The following is an 18,990-nucleotide window of genomic DNA, read 5'->3' on the forward strand; positions in this document are numbered from 1 at the left end:
CGTACGTACGTGGTGCGTGCGGGCCGGGGCGGTGCCGCCCGCCGGGAGGGGGAGGGCGCACGGGAGGAAGGAGGAAGCCGCCATCTTGGAGCGTCGAGTCGCCATAACAAGGCACCGGGGCAGCGAGAGGATTTTGTACCTGGGCGAGGGGGAGCGCGGCTGGTGGCGGTGAGGACGGGCCAGGGCGGGCACGGCTCTGTGTGGAGCAGGGCGAGGGGGCCGCTGCCGGCGGGCCGCGCCTCGCGGCCTGCGGCGGGAGCGCGGGCCTGAGCGGGGCCTGGCGGCGCCGCGGGCGGGGCGGGGGCGGCCAGGCCGGGCCGGGCCTGGGCGCACAGGGAGCGGCGGGGCCGGGGGACCGCGCGGGGCGGGGCCGGGAGGCGCTCGCTCCCCGCCGGCCCGGGCGGCAAGCGGCGGCTGCTCCATTGTTCGCGGGCGGGAGGTGTTGGTGTGGCGCAGCTGCGATCGGCGGGCGGCGCCGGGCCCACCGCTCGGCCGCGGGGCTCTGCAGTGCGGCCCCGGCGCGCCAGGCACATCGAGCACCTCGAGGGCTCCCATTGTGCCAGGCCCAGCCGAGGGGAAGGGAAAGGTCCGGAGCTACTGCCCCGGCCGCCCGCCCGCGCCCGGAGAGCACAGATAGGCGACGGAGGCCCCTTTTTCTTCAGTCCGTCAGTTTGCGAAATGGTGGCGTCTCTTTTATCGGAACGGGGAGATTTGTTGGGTTCCATGAGGCTGTGCGTTATTTTTAACCTCTGTTCTTCTAAAGGATAGTTACGAGCGTGAGGGCATAAGGCACTGAGAGGTTTCATTTCCTACACTATTGGAGAACTTCTTGGCGTTGGTATTCGGGTCTCATTGGCGTCTCTGGTAACCTTCGTGACTCGTCTGGTTTTTAGGAAGTTAATGGTCAGGAGAAATCTCTCTTAGAAGATGCCTTGAAAGTTAACTAGCAGAAAATCCTAGTATCGCAAACTTTAGAATTTTGCTGTGAAGCCAGAATTGACACACTTGAAAGCAGCTGTGAAGTCTGAATTCCTTTTCCACTCTCTTGAATGCTCTTCAGTGTGCCTTTTTATTCACTGGGAAAACATGCATTTTGTTGTGAATGCTGAGGTTAGGAAGCAGTAGTCGGCTGGTTTTTTTCTTTGTGTTTTCCCAAGATGCAGATGCTTTATGGTGAGAAAGCACAGGCAAGCCTACTTTTTGTTCCAAAAGATTTTGGACAAGGGACATTTTGTCTCCCTGGTACCATCGTAAGGAGTCTTTAGCTCTGGTCCATGCTTGCTTTGTGTAAGGGGCAGACTTCGTATTGTCTTTCCACAGTTTTGCAACCGTTCTGTTACATACAGAGTCGATATTAAGTCATGTGTATAAAATGTTAATCTTCTGAGCACAACATAAGTTGTCGCTGACAGCAGGAAGGTAAGGTCACAAGCAGGAAGCTGGATAACCAGCAGCGTTACTGCCTCAGTTCAAGCTCAGTCACTTCGACTCCAAGAGGCAACCGCTCTCAGTTCAGCGTAATGGTGTTGTTTGGTCACTGTTCTGAATAGCCTTAAATCAATACCCGGTTGAAAACTGGGGATAAGCTGGTTGAGCTCGCGTTTTGGGTTGGAGGAGGGTAAGCTGTTGGTTTGGATTTACATCATTTATATTTCCCTTTCAAGCTGAACAGGACAATCAGAGTAATGTAGGCGTTTTGTCAGTTCTAACTGGAATGTCCCCTTGATATTGTAGTCTTGCCTCCTGTTACAAACCTATGCGTAATATTATTGCTCAGCATTTTAGGGCTGGTTGGCTGCATCCCGGAAGTGGGTGAATTTGTGGGGGAATTGAAGAGCCATCAAAACAATTGATGCACTTAATGGTTACTTTATGGGAGGGGGCAGGTAGTGGAAGGTCTCTGTAGTACAACTGTTTAGGAGGTTTTCTTTGGTGGCTGAAGATGTTAGACAAAACTTTATGGAAAGGCAAAAAAAGTTTGATGCATGTCTTTATAATTATCACTGAGGAAACAAAAAAAGCAGGTACCCTTGTTGCACACTGCCTGGGAAGAAATTTTTCTTAAAATACAAAAGTAAACTGATGTGATTTATGTAGACAAAAATCCACATACTAATTGTTATTGTGTGCTTCTCTTTCAGATTGAAGCAAGTGAATTCTGATATAACTCAACTTCAATAGAGGGCTTTTTTTAAAAAAAAGTTGTTCCACAGTGCATCAGAGCAAGTTACTGCTTTACTTTTGAGTGACTTACAGGTGCTTGCCTGCATTGCAATAAAGGACTCATATATTGAGCAAGACTTATTTATCTCTTCATTTTGGAGAGTCTAATAAACTGTTATTACAGTTTCTGTACTGACTTTCAAAGTTTTGACGTCTAAAAAGACATCTTTAAAGATAAAAGCATGAGCACGGCCAGAACAGAGAACCCTGTTATAATGGGTCTATCCAGTCAGAATGGGCAGTTGAGAGGCCCTGTAAAACCCAGCGGGGGCCCCGGAGGTGGAGGCACACAAACTCAGCAACAGATGAACCAGCTGAAAAATGCCAACACAATCAATAATGGCACTCAACAGCAAGCACAGAGTATGACCACCGCTATAAAGTAAGTGTTTGTATCAGCTGCCACAAAAGGAATGTTTAGAAGTTATGTGTGGGAAAGCATTCTCGGGTTCCCATTTGGAAAATGTTGTATTCTGTTGTTTTGTGGTTAGAAGTGTCCTGTGATGTATGTTATGAAAAAAAGCTGTATTTCCATGTGCAAGCTTCTCTGCAGCAGTGATTGTTGTGAAAATCCAGTTTGATGCTGTGCTTTTCTGAGTGTGAGCTACGGTCAGAGGCAGCCCACGGAGCATTACAGTCCTGTGGTTTTTGCTTGTTGCAAGTGGTGCAAGAGGGAAGGAGAGGAGTGGGAAGGAACTGAATTGACATTTAAGACCAAGGAGGAAATGCCACCTGGTCTCAGTCTAGTTGTGTATGCTTTTCGGTTTGTTGCAGTTCTTTCTCATGGTGGGAAATGCTTTAAAGCCAGTTGTGTTTTGTGATTGATCTGAAATAGTAGCACCTGATCTCCTCATTGTAATGTTCTGGCTTTAATTCATCAAAGCCTGAGCTGAGAGGATACAGTCCCACTGGGATACCCTGCTCCCATCCAGCTAGTTTTGGAAGTGTGCTGGTTGGGATTTCTGAAAGATGTAAAATACTAGGACAGTATGGTAATGTGTTGCTTTTCTTTTTTCTTTTATGGATCGTCCTCCCCCTGAACAGCATTGGCTTTTATTTTGTTAATTATTTGCGAAGGAAATGTCAGCTGTCCTCAGAGAGAGCGTGATGGAACACTCAGGTTCTTAAAATCTGCCTACCTTGCCCCCTCCCCCCTCTTTTTTTAATGAATTACATGGTTACTCTTATCAATGTCGTGAATTAAGCTCATCAAAATTCACGCGTAACTTCCTGGGGCCGGTGAAGAGAAGGACTTGCTCTCCTCTCTGCAGTGGCTTTCAAGAGAGGATGGGTGTCTAAGTCTCACTGAGAGCAAATCATACTTGCTCAACAAGTGGAGTGATTGCTTAGTTAATTTTTTTACCAGAAGGTTTTTTTTTTTTAACCTTTTCACATTCCTTGGAGATTAAGAATGGACGTTCCCTGGACAAGAGAATTTTTCTTATAAGTCATGAAATAGTCTTGTGTGGATTTATTACAGCCAGTTTCTGTTATGTGACTAAGTCAATGCTCAGTTTTAAATCTGTTCTGCTATTTGATTCAGTGCCCTAAAAATGGGACTTAAATCATGACTGGATAAAGATTTCACAAATTTATTTGGCAGACAGCTGATTTTTGTCTGTTTACAGTTTCTGCCTGTTAAATCCTGCTTAGCTCAGAGAAGACTAGAGCTCATATGTGTAGGTGCTTTTAGCTTTGAGGAGGTGAAAATACTACATGTTCATCACTATATCTAAGAAAATAAAATGCAAAATCAAAATACTAATTATTTTTAAATCTGTTCTCATTTTATTTTGCTATAGACCTGGTGATGACTGGAAGAAGACTTTAAAACTCCCTCCAAAGGATTTGAGAATCAAAACTTCGGTAAGGATAATTGAACTGTAGGAATAAATATTAAATAAAACTTGTGGGAGGGCTTGCAGTGGTAAAACACTTGTCCTGAGCAAAGGCTAAAAAGTAGTTCAGCACCTACTGTTTAAATGAAGAATTAATTTGTTCTCCCAACTGTTTGTGAGCGATGCTTCTCTTGGAAAGCTCAAAAATGGAGTTCACCCTGGATATTGTCCTTTGTTGGTATTACAGCGTGACACAGGCAGCGTCTGTGTTGTGCAAGGCAGATGGGGAGGTGTCGCTGTGTGCGCTCAGGAGCTGTGTTTGGTTCTGAGAAAGCCAGTGTTTCCCTTACTGCTGTAGGGTGTTGCACGGGTTAATGGGAACTTTTCCTGTAGTAATTTGTGGTCTTCCTGTACAGGCTATTTCAGACCAATATACAGCTTCAGCTTGTATGACCTAATCTTTGCGTGTGCTTTATTTTTTGATTATTCAGGACGTGACCTCCACAAAAGGAAATGAGTTTGAAGATTACTGTTTGAAACGGGAGTTGCTGATGGGAATTTTTGAAATGGGCTGGGAAAAACCATCTCCTATTCAGGTTGTTTGCAAACAGAGACTACTTAGATGCTGCTTTTAGTTTCTGTAAATGTATTGACATTGTTACGCCTAAATGTCCAATACTTATGCCATCATTGGGGAAAACCTGAAGCTGTGAACAAAAGAACTTGGTGTCCCTTGGGAAAGACAAGAATTTCTAACCCCCAGCTAAATGACTAAGTCATTCAATGAGTGACTTAATGATGGGGCTGCCTTACACTTCGGAGAAGTTAACTTGGATTTTCTTTTTCATGCTGGAGGTGTTAATTTGTTAATTCTCTGTTCAATACTGTCTTTCACATAAGTAGTCCCAGGGGTCTGTTCTATAAATTTTCCAGAAACCTGAGTTACCATTGGCTGTGTACCTTTAGTTGTTAAAAATATAATTATGGCTTTATCACAGTGGTGGCTCTTTTTATTGTAATCTTGTGGAAGAAGAGTAATGGGGATTGTGGGAGGGAGATTAATATCTTAGCAAGTTTACTTTTCTGTACCTCCATCTTTCTTTTACTTCTAAGACTTGTTCTATTAAGAACTGTTCATGTGTAAACTTAAGGAGGGGGGTGGAAGGCTGAACTCTTTTAATTGGCCTTTCAGGTTTTATCACTGACACAGCTCTTTAAGCTACCTTGTCTCTTTAAGGCATGAGAAAACTATGGCTTGCTTTGTTCATAAACAGATTCACATGATGCCACCTTTCAAAAAGGCTGAGATTTCTTTAGATGTTGCTGAAAAAGGTAGTAAAATTAAAAATACACGAGGCCTGTGTTTGGATAGTAGAAGATTTTTTGAGAAGTATATCACAGGAATATGGAAGTTGGAATCACATGGGCTGAGCTGGTTCTGATGTTAAGATGTAGGTGGGAATCTCCTTCTGTAGGATGAGTTTGCTAGTGACTGTTACTGTCTCTTCACTTATTTTTTTTCCCATTTTTTCACTTTTTGCCTAATGTGTTAGTATGGCTTTACCTGTGGTACCTGATCCCTTTCCTATGATCAGGCAAGATAAGGACTTTTAAGTGGGATGTGTTGGGGAACTCTTTTACTGATGGGTTTAACTTCTTCCTGTTGTGAGTCTGTCATGCTTGTATTTGCAGGATAGTAATAATAGCAATGGTCACGAAACAGTCAAATTTCATGTGATACTGTTAGTGAGGGGAGTTAAATTTGGTCAGCCTCTTCAGTGAAGCATGGCTTATGATTAATTGCTCATGCACTGTCTGTCCTTGCATTTCAGGAGGAGAGCATCCCCATTGCTTTATCTGGTAGGGATATCTTGGCTAGAGCAAAAAATGGAACAGGCAAGAGTGGAGCCTACCTCATTCCTTTACTTGAACGGCTAGACTTAAAGAAGGACAATATACAAGGTCAGTTGAGGTGGATCTCACTTAGCTGCAGCCGGGCAATGGTGTCAGTCACTACATAAGAGACTTGAATCTAAAACTGGTTAATGAATTTGGGCAGTGCAGGTTATCTGCTTGTACTTCCAGAGAAAACTAATGGGGAGTGGTGGAGGGGGGAGGTGGAATTTGCACAAAGTCCCACAGTTGCTTTCAAAAGCTTTAAATGGAAGAAGGTTTGTGCACTTTTCTGTCTTGCCCTGGAAAGTGGATGTGGAGTAATAAGTAGGTGTGGTGGCTGGGGTAGTTGTGCAAAGGGAGCATCAAGGGCTGGAGAATCCTTGCATGGAATTTGCCTTGTCAAGAGCAGTTCCTAGGTCTTTCTAGAATACCCAGAGTGGAATTCCTAAACTGTGCTTTTCATTATTTTACTTCATAAAGTCCCTGTCTCCTCTGAGGATGAATATTTAAGATAGAGTGTTACTAGTGACTCACAGTGATTTTTTTAACTTTTAGCAATGGTGATCGTTCCCACCCGTGAACTAGCCCTGCAGGTCAGTCAAATCTGTATCCAAGTCAGCAAACACATGGGAGGTGCCAAAGTGATGGCAACAACAGGAGGAACCAATTTGCGAGATGACATAATGAGACTTGATGATACAGGTCAGAGCACTTCTGCTGTACAAGGGTTGCTGCTTCTTTGTGGCTTTTACAATGTGATCGTGGAATTTCTGCTTGTTACTGTTGCCTGTTACAGAGCAGACTACAATGTCTTGCTGTTCGTATACTGTTGCCATTCTTTCAAAATGTTCATATGAAACATGGCCATGAATGCTGGAAGGAAACACAGTGTTAATCACCTTAACCTTGTGGGGTTTTTGTGTTTCTCTTTTTTTTCTCTCTTCTAACCTTACAGTGCATGTGGTGATAGCTACCCCTGGGAGAATTCTCGATCTCATCAAGAAAGGAGTAGCAAAAGTTGAGCATGTCCAGATGATAGTATTGGATGAGGCAAGTTGCTTATGTTAAATGTTCTGGGATTTTAACACCAAGTTAAAGGAATGATGTGTCTCAGTGAGTGTCCTTTTGGTGCACAGCAATGATTCAAACTTGCTTAGAGACACTGTAAGGTCTCCTCCATTTCTCAGTATTTTTGAGAAACTGTTTTGACTGTAGGATTTTTTTGCATGTAAATCTTTTAAGGAAACAGCCTAGGAGGATTTGCCTTTCCTGTCTTTGCTGATGCTGAAGAATAGAGTAACAGTCTATTCTGCAGCAAAGGAATGCATTTCATTTGTTTTCTGTTAATAATGAGTCAGCTGTGCTTACCACGTAATTGTATATAAAACTGATTTATGAACATCCAGTAGCGTACAGTCTTCTGAGTGAGGGAGAATATAGTTGTGTGAAAGCTCTTGGATGACTCTGGTAGGAACCCTGGTAACTGGTTTTTTTTTTCCCTTCCCCCAAATGTGGAGCTACTGAAAGACTGAAATCTTACACCATTATTTTAACTTGCTGTGTATTACTTCTGTTGTTACAGGCAGATAAGTTGCTGTCTCAGGATTTTGTTCAAATAATGGAAGACATTATTCTCACGCTACCTAAAAACAGACAGATTTTGCTCTACTCAGCCACTTTTCCTTTGAGTGTGCAGAAGTTCATGGTGAGTTGAGATGTATCCATGTAGGTATGGTGATGGTGGTGACATCACACAGGAAGGGTGTGGATGAGTGGTGCATAGCTGTTAGTGCTTGGTTTTTTAAATACATCTAAACTTCACAGGTTTAATCTAAATCAGCCTAAGTCTAGAACAGAAGTTTGAAAGCAGTTTTTGACCCGCAGTTGCATTAATGGGAAGCTAGGTATGTGCAGTTTTTGCCTGTAAGGTGCTGGTTTCCACTTTGTGTATTAGTTATGTCATCTGTATGGATTTGCTTCTGGAGGCTGCTCCTGTTTGGCCTGCTCAGTCACCTTGGATTTATAAGTAATCATTTGTGAAAATTTACCCACTCTGTTTTCAGCATAGCATGAAGAGTGGCTAGGTAGTGCATCCTTGGTGCAGAGTGGGAGCTGCTTATGTTGTTTTGCACATAGATCTGTCTGCTTTATCAATATCTTTATTTTTCAGAATTCCCATTTGCAGAAACCCTATGAGATTAATCTGATGGAGGAGCTGACCTTGAAGGGAGTTACTCAGTACTATGCCTATGTCACTGAGCGTCAGAAAGTGCACTGCCTCAATACGCTCTTTTCCAGGGTAAGGAGTAGGGCTGGGTCAGGAGCATATCAGAAGCTTTTTCCTTCTTGGAACCAAGAACGAGACTGAGTGTTTCAAAGGCAGCTTAATGAAAATTTTTCTTTGTCAAAATGTGCTATATATCGAAGGTTAAAAATGTGTGCTTCTTGTCCTGCATCTCTGTGTTATAGAACTTTCTTATTTTTTTCCCTTTCTCTACAAAAATACGTCTGATGTGAATTACCAGCAGCATACCTGCTGTGCTTTCTTTTTGGAAGGGATTTAGACATGTCTGGGATCCTTTGTTAGTAAAATGCTGCATTTACTGAGAACACTGTTTACTCATTCAGCTCCAGATTAACCAGTCCATCATTTTCTGCAACTCCTCTCAACGGGTTGAATTGCTAGCCAAAAAGATCTCCCAGCTGGGCTATTCCTGCTTCTATATCCATGCTAAAATGAGGCAGGTGAGTATGAAATCTACAGTGGTTTATTCCACACCACCCCAGGCTTTACTGAACAGCTGAATTAAGTCTCATGCTTGCTTTAAGTTTGCATGTTCTTCATAAACTGAAACATGTATTGCTTTGCTCTAGGTTTGGTTTTAGTTACCTGCTGCCAGCCTCCATCCCCAGCCTTCCCCCAGCCCAGCCCTCTTTCCAGACTGTTCAATGTATGTGGCCAGTTGGTATTTGAGTACTTGAGGTCAGATTAATTAGTCCCAGTGTAAGCACAAACAGCAGCCAGAAGGCACAGTTCTTAGTGCTGCTGCCTTGCTTTGGGGAGCCAGGCTAGAGCACACAGGGTAACACAGATGAGAAAAGGGGGCTGAATTAAAACAGGTGACAAAAAACCCCAATACATAGTCCAGTGAGTGCCCTGTGTGGCTTTGCAAACAGTGATCTTACACTGTGACTGCAGGGGAATCTGAGAAGTTGAGGAGGTGGGTTGGATCAAACCTCTTGGTGAAAGCTGTGGCTGGTATATGGTGACCAGACACTTGTGGCCTTGGTGTAGCTGGTGAAAAATGCCATTGCAGCTTTGCTGGTGCAGAGGTTTCTGTTAATTGTACAGTAGCTCACACTTCCTCTAGCTTCTCACTGTTAAAAGATGTCAGAAGGCTGAAGTGATGCATGTAGAACAGGAGTACTTTGAAGCTTTTTAAAATTTTATATGTAAACTAGTCTAGCTTGCTGTTCATGCAATGATAGGTAATGCCAGTGTTTGCTGGGCCAGATGCAGAGCAGTAATTAACTGAGCAGAAACAGAAGTGGTGGTGTTACTGAGAACAGAGAGGTATGCAAGTGAGTTCCTCGAAGTCTGATTTTTGTATGCTTTTGATCAGTCAGTGGATGATCTTTTGGCAAAGTGCAGCTGTGTTTTTGCAGAATGCTTCAGCTTGTTCATTCCCTCTCTAAATTCCACTTAACAGTGATATTACTTAATCTTTGTGTGGCCCAGAGTGAGGTGTTTGTGAGAGGAGAGTCTTCACAGAAAACTGACTCATCCCACCCCTAATTCTGAATCAGTAGTGAAAAATGTTTCATACTGGAAAAGGAAGTTACTGCCAGCTTCAGTTTTTACGGGAATGAATAAAACATGGGAAATTTGGCAAGGGGGACTGGAGAATGACAACAGTCAAAATACCAGTTTAACTTCCTTGATGTGATTTCATGTAATTATAACTCTAGATAGTCCTTTTCTGAGATGGTTTTGATGCCATTTGCAGGAGGTTTTAAAATGCAGTCAGTTGATTGTCTTTGTCGAAAAGTGGGATCAAGACCCTCTAGAGTTAATTCTTCAGAATATATGGTGTAAGGAGTGCTAAAAATATATATACTGGCATCTTGTTTCAACTCAGCTGTTCTCTAATGAGAAGGAGGAGAAATTCACACGATTGAAGTTCAGTGTTAGTTACCTGAATATACCTGTAAGTACCAGCTGGTTGGACTTTGGTTTTTTGTTTCTCTTTGTGTATATGTGTGTATTTCCAGGAGCACCGCAATCGTGTATTCCATGATTTCCGAAATGGCTTGTGCCGCAATCTCGTTTGCACTGGTAAGAGTTCCTGAACATTTTCTTGTTTCTAAAGTTTGTGATAGGAAGCGCATTAGCACAGGTATCGTAGATCAATTAGCTGTAATAAACCAAAACAAGGTGTTTTGGTAACGTGTCTTTTTCAAGCCTGCATGTAGCAGGGTGCAGCACTCCTTTAGGCATGTGGAGTTTGGTCTTTTGTGAAGGTGCAGCTTGCCAACAAATCATTTTACTGCAATAGTGTTTTCTGTTTATTTTCACACATGAGGGTTCCCTGAGTTGTTGGGTTGTTAACTTTATGATCTATCAGTAGAACTGTGACTATGATCATGTGAAGTTTTGCTGATTCTTTCAAGTGTTTATAGCACATTTTTTCTAAATATTTTTGTAGTTTTGACTGGCCTGTGTATGATCCAAGTTCTTTGTTGCAGACCTGTTTGGGCAGTACCTGGCAGTGTCTGCTATCACTACATATGTCTGGGCCATCTTAACAAAAATCACTAGAAGCAGAATAGAAGTAGTTGAGGTAGTGGAACGTAGTTCAGGTCTCAAGTCTGTTGTGACACTGGCAATGCACAATTGTGTGTGAAGAGATGCTTAAGAAGATCTGCTCCAAAATAGTGTATCATGGAAAAAACTAGCTTTGTGGTTATTTTTTCTGCGTAGATGTGCAGATCTGGTGGTTTTGGCTGTTGTTCTTAGGTTATTCGTGTTTATAATGTATACAGAGCAAGAGGAAGCTGTAACAGGATTGTGTGTAAACTGTCTTTGATACAAGGAAAGCTTGTATCTGGAAACTAGCACAAAGCAATCAGTTCATCACTGTTAATCTTTACACCCTAAATACTGTCAGCGTTAGAGCTCATTGAAATTAACTGTCTTGTGATCTGGATTGTCTTTCAGATCTGTTTACCCGAGGTATTGATATCCAGGCTGTGAATGTGGTGATAAACTTTGATTTCCCAAAGCTTGCAGAGACTTACCTTCATCGCATTGGCAGATCAGGTGAGAGGAAAAACCTGGTTTAGGTGCAGCTTGGCGGATGACTGTGATGCTTTTTAGCCTTGAATTGGCTTTTGGTTTTTTATTACTATACCTGAGAATTACTTTAGGTAGCTTTGATTTTTCTGACAAATTTATTTTTGGGTGTCATCTCAGATGGCTGTCCTCCCTGACGATATTATCTGAATAATATCAGCTAAGGGGCCGTTCTCTCGAAACTGGCCTGAACAATCTAATGAAAAAAAAAAAAAAGAGGCATATTTTGCTTTCATCTCAGGAGACTTACTATTGCCCCTGTGTGCAGTTTGGGAAAATTCTGTACTAAAATCTTAGCTTCCAGACTGTCTCAAGCCTAGAGATTTATGCTTTCTTCTGCATGTGTTCTGAGATATGTTTCTGCTGTCTGGAAATCAGCAAAATAGGCCCTGAAGAAGGGCAGTAAACAAAGGAACTCAGTGTAGTTGAACTTCGTAGTTCAGGCTTGTTCAAGAACTCTCGAAGACTTTCTGCTGGTAATTATCCTGGTGCTTTGGTCAGAGTCTTTTGAACCTCCTGAGTTTTCTTATTCCTACAGCACTGCGAAACTCCTTACCAAAAACTGATGTGAAAGGTGTAGAGACCTGTGACCAGATTTGTTTTTATCATCACAGAATGATACTAACTTCACAGTCTGCAGACCTTTTTTCTGTCAGCCCCTTCGTTAACTCAGTTCAGTTCAGGTGTGTTTTTGTTTTTTGTCAAGGTCGCTTTGGTCATCTTGGCCTGGCCATCAACTTGATCACCTATGACGATCGATTCAACCTGAAAAGTATTGAGGAGCAGTTGGGAACTGAAATTAAACCCATACCAAGCAACATCGACAAGAGCTTGTATGTGGCAGAATACCACAGTGAACCTGTAGAAGATGAGAAACAGTAAACATGTAGGTATGTAAGTGCCTTGCTGAATAGCAGTGTGTTGAATGACAGCAATGTCGTCAATGTGTCAGTGTTACCTCAGGGGAAGAGGGAAGCTGAGGTGATGAAAAAAGCTCTGAATGTGAAAACAAGGGTTTGAAACAGAATGTCAGTGCAAGGAATTCCATGGATGTGCTGAAGGTGGGAGGGGAGGGATGAGTATTTTTTAGTTGTTTTGATTGAAATGCTGACCATATGCTAAGGACACAAAAAATGGGGAAAAGGGGGAGTGGGGAATGGTGCCTGGGAGAGGCCAGGATGGAGTACTAGTAGCCTAATGAATTCTTTCTATATTGCTAAGCTGAAATGAGAAATTGGTCAGGGGCAGAGAGGAAAGTAGTCCTCAGAAAGGTGAGGAGATAAAATGGATGGCTGTGAGAACAGAGCATCAATAGAAGAGTAACCACCTCACCAGGCAGAAGGGATCAGGTTCTTCAAGTAAAAGGTGCTGCCTCTTTTGTGTCCTTTGGTTCATAGAATTCTTGGAAGTGAACTAAGTAGGGAGGGAAGCTGTAATTCATCTTTGCTGCCACTTGAGGTCGTCTGCGTAGTTGCAAAAGAAAATGAGGTTTCACTGTTGGAGGTTCATCTAAGTGCTCCCTTTCTGATAATTGTCTCAGGAAAAGCTGCTGAGTCGAGTCCTTCCTTTATAGGAAGATGACTTGCCCTGGACTGCAGTCAAGCTAAATGGCTGCAGGATGATGTTTGATCTGATGACCTTAGCTAAGATGTTGTTGTGCAAGATCCATCACCATACAGTTTGGGCTGAAAATCATTCTTTTGTGTACTCTTCTCAGAGGTCATGAATTAGAAAGACAATACCAGTGAACCTGCTGAAATTCTTCTCAGATGACCAAAAATAAAAAAGTGGCTATAGAAGCAGACTGTTGGACAGCATTAAAACAAACCTATCGTTCCTTCTTTGAAATCATCCAAGGGTAACCCTAGATAGTCATACCCAGCTGTTCTGAAAGCTTCTGCTTTGCTGGTTGAACCTTCTCCATGTTTATAAGTAAATAGAATACAAAACAGGTGATGAATGTGGAACAGGTTCTTGGGTGACATTCCTAAGGGGAATGCTGTGACCTTGCCAGAGAACAGTTTGCTACTTCCTAAAATACAAGAAGCCAGGAGGTTTTGTAGGTACAGAAGGGCATTAGCAGCACCTCTTTCTACAAAGCTGAGGTTGGGATTGAGCTGTACAATGTGCCCTTTGCCTTTTGAGAGCTGTTACATAGTTAGTGTGAGTCATCACTTAACGTTCTAATTTTGTGTAGAACCGATTTAACTGTGGACGTTGTGGTTGTTTGTTTTGTTGGGGGTGTTTTTTTGGTGGGTTTGGTTTTTTTTGGTTTTTATTTTTTTCTTGTTGTGTTGTTGTTGTTTTGTTTTTTTTAGGCTTTGATTACACATGCCAGAAGGTGAAGCCCTATGATCCCAATCTGTGACACATCGTTTCTTTGGGGATACCCTTCTCTTTGTGGGTTTTTCTTCATCTTTTCATTTCGGAACTATGAAGACTAAAGAGCTCGGCCTTTTTTTCTCTTTAAATTTGGCAGCAAGGAAGAAAGAAGATAAAAGGAGGAATGTCTTTTTGTTTTTCTACTTGTTTGCACTGTGTGCTGATTGAACATTAGTTGCACTAACTGCTGGTTTTAAATTTTGTTTTCTGTGGGAGGGAGGGACAGCAAGGGAAGAAGAGAAACCCTGAAAAGAGAAGAATCTTGATGAACACGAGCTTGTCTGCTATTTCAAATTCTTTAACCATTGACTGAGTGCATTTCAACTTCTCCCTGGTTACTCATCTGTTTTTTAAGCTAAAGAGCTTGTTACTTATTCGTGCAAAGTGCCTTATGCTATGAGACCATTCAGAATATCACCTTTCCGACACAGCCCAAGGAATCAACATCTGTTTTTGGTTTCAGGTCAAAGTTCCCCTCTCTTCCCCTTCTCCTCCTTCCCATGTACTCAAGCCCAGGGCTGGGAGGTGAAATGTATTGGTTATTGGTAATACTACTTTTCTCTTCAACTTTTTTTTTTTTTTAAATTTTTTTTTTTTTTTTTTTTTTTTTTTTAGTTGGAGGAGTTGATATGCATCTGCAGTTCACCCAAACTGTAAATATGTGTATTTAAAATGAAACCAACATAAAATCTGGGCTGATTAGGTGCAGCATCATAGCTCCAGAAGGAAAGAGTAGCCTGTGATCCTTTGCAGGAGCCATAAGAAAAGCCCTGTGCTCTAGCAGAACACTAAAGACTGGTTTCCATGAGTCTTCATCAGTAGTTATAGCACTTGATAGGTAGACTTGTTTCAGAGCCATGGCCCTCTTTCTTCTGGTGCAGTGTGTCCCATAGAAAATCAGATGTGTATATTGTACAAACTTTGTAAATACGATTTTTTTTTTTTTTTTTCTGTTTGGGTTCATATATAACTTTTTCTTTTATGATGAAGGTTGCTGAGGTTAAAGGGATTAGACTGATTATGGGAGCAGCTAAAGATGAGAGGGGCTCAGTTTTCTGCAACACTAAACAGTGAGAAATGCTCTGACCTCTGTGAAGTGCAGGCCACCACAAGTGTCCCTTGTCAGGATGGATTTGCTCTGGTGCTAGCAACAGTCCTGTACCGCTCGCATGGAAGAGATCACTTGTGGGGGCTGCAAGGCCTCCAAATCCGTAGCTCAGCCTTTTGGGAGATGCTCTTCGATTTCCCCCTTAGAAACTTCAGGAACTTGACAAGCTCTGAAGGAGTCCATGACCTGTGTTCCATCATGGTGAGGGAAATTCAGTGGGTGTTGCTGAGCAGTATATGCTTAAGGTGTGGATTTGGGTTTGAGAGACCATAAAAAAACCAATTTACATGCATAAACTGACAGTTCTGGAGTTTTGTGGAATTGATTCACTTCCTGCAGCACTGCATTTTCTGCCCAGAGTGGCCTCTGTGCAGAACTGTGAGCAGGTAAGGGCAAACCCCTGCTAACGTCAGAAGCTGCGGGAAGCTGCTTGCCATCTATTCTGGTTTGCCATGAGTTGCTCTCTGTCATTTTGCATTGTATATTGCTGAAAAGTGCTTTCTGGTCAAGTAGTGTTGCTTTAAATTGTGCCCCTCCCAACATGCTTGATGTTTGGCCTGATCTACAGGCAAAAGGAGTGAGACAAATCAAAAAATTACTCTTTCTAAAATCTCTTTTAGCCTGTTAACCACCACTGTCAGGAGGCACCTGGATGAATGCAATCCCTTTTGCTCATTTATCGCATATACAGATGCTGCACTCACACCACGCTTGCTTACCTTTGAGGCAGGATTTAATTGTCTTAATTTCTCTCCATTTTGACCCTTTTTTGAATTGGAGTAAAATTGTTTGGAATCATAAGGTGGACTAGCCATCTGTTTCCTCGATGATCATAAATAGAAACCAGGTGCCTCCTGACAACAACTTTACAAGATTGAAAGGTTTTTGTGTTCAGGATGTTTTTCTTCTTTTTGTCAGCAGTGACTCCATAATTGTAGCAAATGCTGCACTAGAGTACAAACTCAAGAGCTTGGTCTCTGTGAGCCACATAGCTTACTGACTGGCAGGTACTAAATGTAAACAATTTTGGGGTGCTTTTTGGGGGTGGGGGGTGGGAGCTTATGGGTGGTAACTTCGACCAAAAGTAAAATCTTGCTCCTGTACTGCAGCCAGCTTATGATTTTTCCAGACAGAAGAGGGATAATGTCAATGCAACAAAGACATGAAAATGTAAATAAATTTTATATCTTACCCAGGGCATGCACATGTAACAAGAACAGGATAGCGATGTCAAGTCAGGTGTGTGTGCTCTGCTTGGATTTGTGGTAGGTTAGCCTGATGCCATGCATTGATGGTCCCTCTTGAAGCACAGAACTTTTGAAAGTATTACTTCAAAATTGGCCTCTCATTGAGGATTGGCACTTACTTAAACTATCGGGGGCACCATTTTTAGGTGGCTTCTTGTCAAGAAGGAAGCAGCCTATTTTTGGTGGTAGTAGGCTATCTCAAACAGATGCGATCTTGCAAATGGAAAGATGCTCCAGAAGACTAGGATAATCCTAGTTTTGTTTTTGTGGGGTTTTTTTTGTTTGTTTTTGTTTTTTGGGGGCTTTTGTTTTTTATTATTTTGGTTTGGGGTTTTCTTGGTTGTTTTGTTCCCTACCCAAGAGTTAGGAGTGTGTATAAATCTTGGCTTCCTGAGATTTCTTGTGAGCTCCAGTTTTTGCTGGTCACCAGCCTTTACAGATGGATTAGTCGGAGCCTTCAGTGATGAGCCCTAGGTCAAATACTTCTCTGGCAAAGTTGATGTGAATGAGAACCTGATGTGTTCTGCATTTTATTTTTTTGTTGGAAGTCTAGAAGTGTCACTCCAGGAATTTGAGAAATGGAGCTTCACAGCTGGGTGAGGTGGCTGTGAAGAAGGTGATAGAATCTTCAGCCACTCGAGAGAACTTACAGGCCATTCTCTGGGTGTCCACTGTCAGGTGGGCACTGCAGTGGCTGGAGGCCTTTTCCCAAAGGGGGAGGGGGGTGGGTTGGTCTCAAATAGGTGTTTCAGTTTCCAGAATGAGATGGGAGCATCTTTCCTTGCCCTCTGTGACTGTTTTTGTGGGTAAGAACAGGGAAGCTCAACATGAACTCATGTTGTTTATATGGTGGTATCAAATCATCTCATTCTGATCTTCTGTTTATTTTTATTTGGGATGGGGGGAGGGTGTCTGCTCCAAGGATTTAAAAATGCTTCACTTTTTTCTTACGAATGACTGATAGGACAAACCTGAGCAGATGGCTGTCTTGCCTCAGTTTCTGTAAGAGAGGTTACAGAGCTGTCATGCCACATCTCTTCAGCTGCTGTTGTGGTGGTTCTTGCCCTGATGCTGAACTTTGTAGTGCTGCTGGGGCTGACTGGTCATTGCTTCCTGAGAACAAAGTGAATTTTGTTCCCAGAGACTCCAGCAGTGCAGCTGCTATGGTAGAGGTTGGGCAATTCTAGTCCCTGCAGGGAGTTTTCTGTTTGCTGTGAACTTCTGGTCCATCCTTTTTGAATCACAGTTTACCTTTGTAATCAGCCAGGTCTCTGGACCAAAGAGCATGCACCTGAACTTCACAAGAAGGCTTTGGCAGATTATCCTGTAGGCTTTGCTCAGTTCGTTGTTGTGTTGCTAAAATGCCTGTGCGTGGAAGCATTGTTAAATTCTGCTGTAGACAAGTTAGGGAGGGGGGGAGGGGGGGGGTGAGGGAGGCAGGGATGTGTTTATTAAGATACAGCCTTGCTGTATTTTAACCAGTAATTTTGGGGAAGGGGTGTCAGGAGAAGAAAATAGTCACTGTTCCCCTTATTGAAAGAAACTGGAACTTTTATTTCAAGAAAAGAAATTATTTGCAATTCAAGTGGAGTGTCATAATCCAGTAGACCCTACACAAGGGGTTGATATTCTTATTGTTAACCAGCAAAAAATATGATCTAGTCCTTCAAAACAGTCAAGGGAGGGAGGGAAAATTGGCTTTCTGTTAAATTGGCAATTGGCAAACTCCAGTGGAGCTCAGATTTTGTTGAGAATGCGTTTTCTCTGGCTTTGTATGTGTTGCAGCACTGACTTGTGACGAGCTTCATGAGTTGCGAGTGCGAAAAAGATGAATGGTAAAATCCTGATTTTTGTTGATTAAACTCAATAAAAGCTCCCTGGAACTCCCATTTGTTCTGTTTATTTCTTTTAACTGTGCTGAGTGAAAAGCGTGCTGATGTCCTTACAGAGACTCATGGTCTGCATTGGATGCAGAGAAAAGCCTCAAGAAAAGGAGGCACGTGGTAAATGGAAAGGTGCTCTCCTGTGTCCGTGAGAGGCATCCTTTTTCTGCACAGACCTTCCATGTGGCAGCTGTTCTTCGAGGGTCTAATGCTCCACACTCTTGTCTCCACTAGACTGGAAGATTGTGTGTAGCATCTGGCTGCAGTGCCAAGTTAGCCTCGACTTTGACAATGAGAGTTTCTGCAGATCTGCTGGGGCTGTGTCCTCAAGTTTTTCATCGAGTCATCCTGAGCTCTGCCTTGCTGGCTGCTTGAGCTGCAGAAGACCTCGTGGTTGGAATGAGTATTCTAAAGATGCCTTAAAAATCACCAGCAAAGGAGTTGGCAAAAGCAGGTTTAATGTAAAAGTGAAAGCAGGGTGAAGTTCAGGGGCAAGGTTCACTCCTGCTGTAGCCTAGACGGTTAAAGCACACAGAGTAAAAGCAGACTACACTCAATCTAAACCCAAAATCAACCCAAAATTGTCTTTGTGGAGGCTAGGGGAGAAGGGGAAAAAGAGCAAGGATGGGAAAGGATGAGTTGAGTCACAAGGTTCAGAGTCGACCCCCTTGCTCAGCTGGGGCCTGGACATGACCAGTGGCTTTATGCCTAAAGGTTTAACAGCAAACGTGACAGCATTTAATTGATAGCTTAAGTTTAAACAATCTAACAAAAGATTCAGACGGAATTTACCACAATGGTAACTAAGTACTTTAGATTGCTCAAAGTGGGACCTCGTTGTTTACAGTGCCCAGGGCACTGGAGCGGTAAAACTGTACAGTTGCAATGAAAGGAAGTACTGCGTGAGTACGTAAGTGCTGAACGCATTCTGGTTTGCACTGAAACTAACTTACACGTGTAGCCAAAGGTATAGCTTTATTTTTAATGTATGTACTGTATTGCTTTTGTTAAGCTAAGACAGCTCAATCTGTCACAAATAACACACAAATAACGAGTCATA

The 18,990-nt window shown here is 42.7% G+C and overlaps 1 protein-coding gene across 2 annotated transcripts; it reads left to right on the top strand.

Moving 5' to 3' along the window:
* Positions 1-51: 51 nt before the first annotated feature.
* DDX6 (DEAD-box helicase 6) lies at positions 52-17,936 on the top strand. 2 transcript variants are annotated; one of them, XM_048328672.1, is made up of 14 exons: positions 52-168; positions 2,142-2,605; positions 4,026-4,089; positions 4,553-4,657; positions 5,894-6,023; positions 6,513-6,659; positions 6,913-7,007; positions 7,540-7,662; positions 8,128-8,256; positions 8,586-8,702; positions 10,230-10,293; positions 11,176-11,277; positions 12,017-12,200; positions 13,629-17,936. In XM_048328672.1, the coding sequence occupies exons 2-13, from the start codon at positions 2,406-2,408 to the stop codon at positions 12,190-12,192; spliced, it is 1,452 nt and encodes a 483-aa protein (XP_048184629.1). In that variant the 5' UTR covers positions 52-168; positions 2,142-2,405; the 3' UTR covers positions 12,193-12,200; positions 13,629-17,936. The 2 variants fall into 2 exon arrangements, with proteins under 2 accessions (XP_048184629.1, XP_048184630.1); XM_048328673.1 differs by having other exon boundaries at positions 12,017-12,196.
* The last annotated feature ends 1,054 nt before the right edge of the window (positions 17,937-18,990 follow it).

The sequence above is a fragment of the Corvus hawaiiensis genome, chromosome 25, assembly GCF_020740725.1.
Source record: "Corvus hawaiiensis isolate bCorHaw1 chromosome 25, bCorHaw1.pri.cur, whole genome shotgun sequence".
In the NCBI taxonomy this organism is placed as follows: domain Eukaryota; kingdom Metazoa; phylum Chordata; class Aves; order Passeriformes; family Corvidae; genus Corvus; species Corvus hawaiiensis.